The sequence below is a fragment of the Pundamilia nyererei genome, unplaced genomic scaffold (genome assembly GCF_000239375.1).
Source record: "Pundamilia nyererei isolate P.nyererei 1_Seehausen unplaced genomic scaffold, PunNye1.0 scaffold00183, whole genome shotgun sequence".
Taxonomy (NCBI): Eukaryota; Metazoa; Chordata; class Actinopteri; order Cichliformes; family Cichlidae; genus Pundamilia; species Pundamilia nyererei.
The window spans coordinates 800,325-804,490 of record NW_005187584.1 but is presented as its reverse complement, the minus strand read 5'-3'; the positions used below and the strand labels follow the sequence as shown (position 1 = coordinate 804,490).

Sequence of the window (4,166 nt, the reverse complement as noted above, 5' to 3'; positions counted from 1 at the left end):
CGGTTTGAGCACCGTTTGAGCACCGGCACCGTTTCAAAAGTACCGATTTGGCACCGGTATCGGATAAAACCTAAACGATACCCATCCCTAGTCCAGAAGAGAGTGCAGTCAGGGTGGAGTGGGTGGAGACGAGTGTCAGGAGTGATTTTAGACAGAAGGATAAAAGCAAGAAGCTACAAGATGCTGGAGAGCTGCTGTGATGTTAGAGAGGCAAGGCAGGAATGATTTGGACATGTGCACAGAAGGGATGGTAGATATATTGGACAAGGATGTTGAATATGGAGCTGCCAAGCAGGAGGCAGAGAGGAAGACCTCAGAAAAGATTCATGCATGTAGTGAGGTAGGACATGCAGGCGCTCGGTGTGACAGAGGAGGATGCTGTCTGTCACACGGTGGAGTTCCTGCAGATCCCCAACTGCACTGGCTGAGACTCAAACCATGACAGAGCCTCCACTGTGTTTCACAGATGGACACACTGCTGTACCTCTCTCCTGACCTCTCCTGTACACACTGGCCACGATTTGAACCAAAAATTTCAAATGTAGATTCACTCCACAAGACTCGTTGCCACTAATTTTAAGTCCAATTTGGCAAACCTCTCCCTGTTTCCTTTCATTAAGAATGGCTTGTGGACAGCCACTGAGAACATTTCTGAGGAGGCTTCAGCGAACAGCAGATGGATCAGCTGAAGGGCCAGATGCATCTCTCAGGTCCTGTGTCACGGCTTTGCTTGTGTGTTTTTTTTCATGTAACTCTTTAGGACAGGACGTTCAGAGACTGTTCATCTGCTGTAGACAGGCCTGCCACCTCTTTAATCCTCCACAGATGTTTAAGGACTCGCTGCGCAACATAAAAATGAATGAAAAAGCAGCCAACCTCCAACCTTCATGAAGCCTGGAGCAATACTGCTCAAGAGCACTTTACAAACATACCAAGAGGGTGTCAGTCACCTCGATAGCAAAACAAAGTTTGCACAGTACTGTGTGTGTGTGTGTGTGTGTGTGTGTGTGTGTGTGTGTGTGTGTCTTCATTAGTATGAACAAAATGTAAAAGTGTTTAATAAAAGCTTGACTGAATTTGTACAGGTTTTATTCAGAAGTCGTTTATTTAAACTGTTCGAGTTGTCACAAATCAACACTCATAAAAGTCAAATGCAGGTTTCATGAGGACATAAAGTGTCTCCTGCTTTTATATCTTCTTAAAAACAACATCCAGGTGAGTCTCATTCACTGCGTCGGCCGTTTACTGCGCCAGCATTTCACTTTAAACCCCCTGCTGTGAGGTGGGCGTCAGTGACATCACACCCCTGCACAGACACGCCCTGTTTCTAGCCCTATCACAGCCGTCGTTACATAAATGATGACTGGATTAGCATGTTCACCTGCAGCAGCATGGCGGGAAGACACATGTAAAATCTCACTAGCAAGCATCAGAACACAATTTGGTAAATATTAAAATATACAGCTCCTAATATCTCTACATTCATTTTTAACCAGGAGCATTGCATCGATGCATTTAACGCTACTGTCTAAAATAGCTCAATAATGCCCATCTGTGTGAATCAGGTAGAAATGACAACACAAAAACACGTAACACACGTTACAATAAGGCCTTTTCTGTGTGTTGTTCCAAACAGGGGAACCCTGGTAGCACATAGACTTCATATCTTAGTGTTCAAAACACAGCAGCCAAGGCACAAAACAAAAGACCCGAGTAGGAAATCATGCTGCCCGTGAGAAAAAGACACGATGCACAGACACGCACACGGTTCACGTCCGTGTTTGTAGAAGAAATACTTTTTGTAAAGGCATCAGAAAGGGCAGCGTCTTCTTTGTGCACCAGGGGGCGCCATAGTTCTCCTAAAAAGTCTAAATCTGTCGCAGAAAAATACAACTTCTTCAATCATACGAGGGATTCAAATACAGATTACAGTGAATAATGAATAAAAACAGCCAATAAAGTGATTTATCAACAGATTTACTACAATCAGAACTGTGTGCATGAGCAGCCATGTGGACATAAATCAGAGTAGTTTGTTCCATTTAAAATAGATTACACCATATTATACACAAGAATTAATATGTTTTAATACAAACAATATTTTTTTAAGTTCTCACTCAAAAAAAAGCAAAGATGAACTAAAACGCTGTCCTGAATATTTTCAAGTTCTTATACTACAGGGACCAGAAACGGCATCGCAGTGATCACGCGCTCTCATCATATGTGTTCTTATTGTTTTGATATTAGTGTTATGAGTGGTGTCACATTCGGTGGATCAACAATCATCTGTGCTTCTTTGCTCAGAGGCAAACCTACCCTGACCTGAAATCATCAACGGACCATGTTGGAGACATGGAAGTGGAAGCGAAGCCGTGGACTCGATGTGAAGCCACTATCTGGTTTTGGGTAGTCTGCTGTTTCTATTTGTCTGGTTGGTCAGGTTGTTCAGGACGCAGTTGTTAGCCAGCGATGCCAGTCTGGAGTTAATCGCATCCTTCCTCTGCTCCCAGCTGCACTCACCCCTGTCTTCCTCTTCTTCTTCATTGTCATCTACCGGACTTTCCTCGTCGCTGCGCACGTCACCCTCGATCTGTGGAGAAGAATAAAAGTTAACCATCCGATTCCTCGTTTCCTGCTATCGCTGCTGCTTAAACAGCCCCTCGTCTCACCTTGCCCACGAAGGCAAACCTGTAGACCATGCGCAGGATGAGATAGGCCCAGTAGATGTGCAGCAATTGTAGCACGAACAGAAGAGCGTTGAAGAAATAATAACCAAAGAAAGGCTCGTAGAACTGCATTGAAACGATCAGGGTGGTGTGGATGATCCTGGAGGGCAAACACAGAAACAGTGAGATCAGCTGTTCCTACAAACTCTCGGGCTTCAGAGCATCGTGTGTCGTACCGATAACGGGAAACTTTATCTGTGCTCTAAGACAAACTGTACATCAAACCTAGTTGGACATTTGCACACCAACACATGAAACTACGTCTGATTTAACAGTTTCTTACCTGCTTGGAAAGACATACAGCCTCGTGACGAGGAACACCAGAGCAAAGAGGACAAACAGGACGTCGCATGTCTTCGCCCACAAGGCGTAGTGTAGCATCTTACCCACCTGTCAGAAAAAGGAAGGTAAAAGTTCCTGTGACTTAGAAAAGACAGTGAAGACGTTTAGGTTAAGTGCTGTGGGTGTGAGCCCACCTCCCCACAGCTTCCTGTTCATCGGCCCCTGACAGTAACGACCTGCTCAGGTGTTTTCAGGTTATGTCATCAGGTTTGATTTGTGGTCATACAATTACTGATGTTCTAATCTCGGACGTACGCCAGGGTCAGCTCCACCCCCATTTTCACTTTTAAATATAAAAAGTCATTTTTAAACATCGAGCACTTCAGTGTGTTTGTCCTGCAGGGGTCTCAGATCTGAACAGGTTCAAGTGTAAAGACGTCACCTGAGTTTACTGACTCGAACGTTATCTCTTTGTTCCAGGTGGTTTTTAGCGCAGCCAGAGAGAAAACAAGTGGGTGTGGCTGGCTCGAAATCAAACCTCAGACTCACTGATGAACTCACCTGCACTCAGTAACTAATCATCTATTGGATATGAAGCCAGCATCGTTTTCCCTTTATGATTTTTATCAGCGTCCAGGCGACACCCTGTCACGCCCGAGTTGACACGACTGCATATTTCCTCATCTCATGTAACGCGGAAACAATCATCATCGTCACTTCTTATCATTGAAACAGCCTCACAACACCCACGGACAAAGGAACAACTGTCACCGAGGTGGTCAAACCTTTACAGCCAGGACAAGCAACAACAGAACGAAACCTCTCGCTGTGCGCGGCTCACAGGACGTGTGTGCTCGTATGAAAGAAGAAGGAAATTCACAAAAATACACAAGTTCCTCGTTTGTGCAATAATCTGCCATTTTAAACGTTTGTGTGCGAGCATAACGATGCAGTCTCCTCCACACTGCGCCGTGCAAAAGTCTCGAACCACCACTCAGTGTTTTATATTTTGCTTCCGAGGTGCCAGGCGCTCCTGGAATTTTTAAAAGTAGCCTTGAGCAGCGGTTTTAAACTTTCTCACCCATTTTCAGTCCAGTCCTTGGACCTGAGTCACCTAACACTAGGGCTGCCACAAACGATTATTCTGATAGTCGACTA

At 44.9% G+C, this 4,166-nt stretch overlaps 1 protein-coding gene across 1 annotated transcript in view; it reads right to left on the bottom strand.

Moving 5' to 3' along the window:
* Positions 1-1,961: 1,961 nt before the first annotated feature.
* LOC102198573 (ceramide synthase 4-like) overlaps positions 1,962-4,166 on the bottom strand; it is an 11,062-nt gene continuing 8,857 nt past the window's right edge. The window contains exons 5-7 of the mRNA XM_005746813.1: positions 3,010-3,116; positions 2,670-2,826; positions 1,962-2,590 (exon numbers count right to left, since the gene is read on the bottom strand). Of these exons, the coding sequence (XP_005746870.1) occupies positions 2,393-2,590; positions 2,670-2,826; positions 3,010-3,116 (462 nt within the window). The 3' untranslated portion in view covers positions 1,962-2,392. The remainder of the gene's footprint in view (positions 2,591-2,669; positions 2,827-3,009; positions 3,117-4,166) is intronic.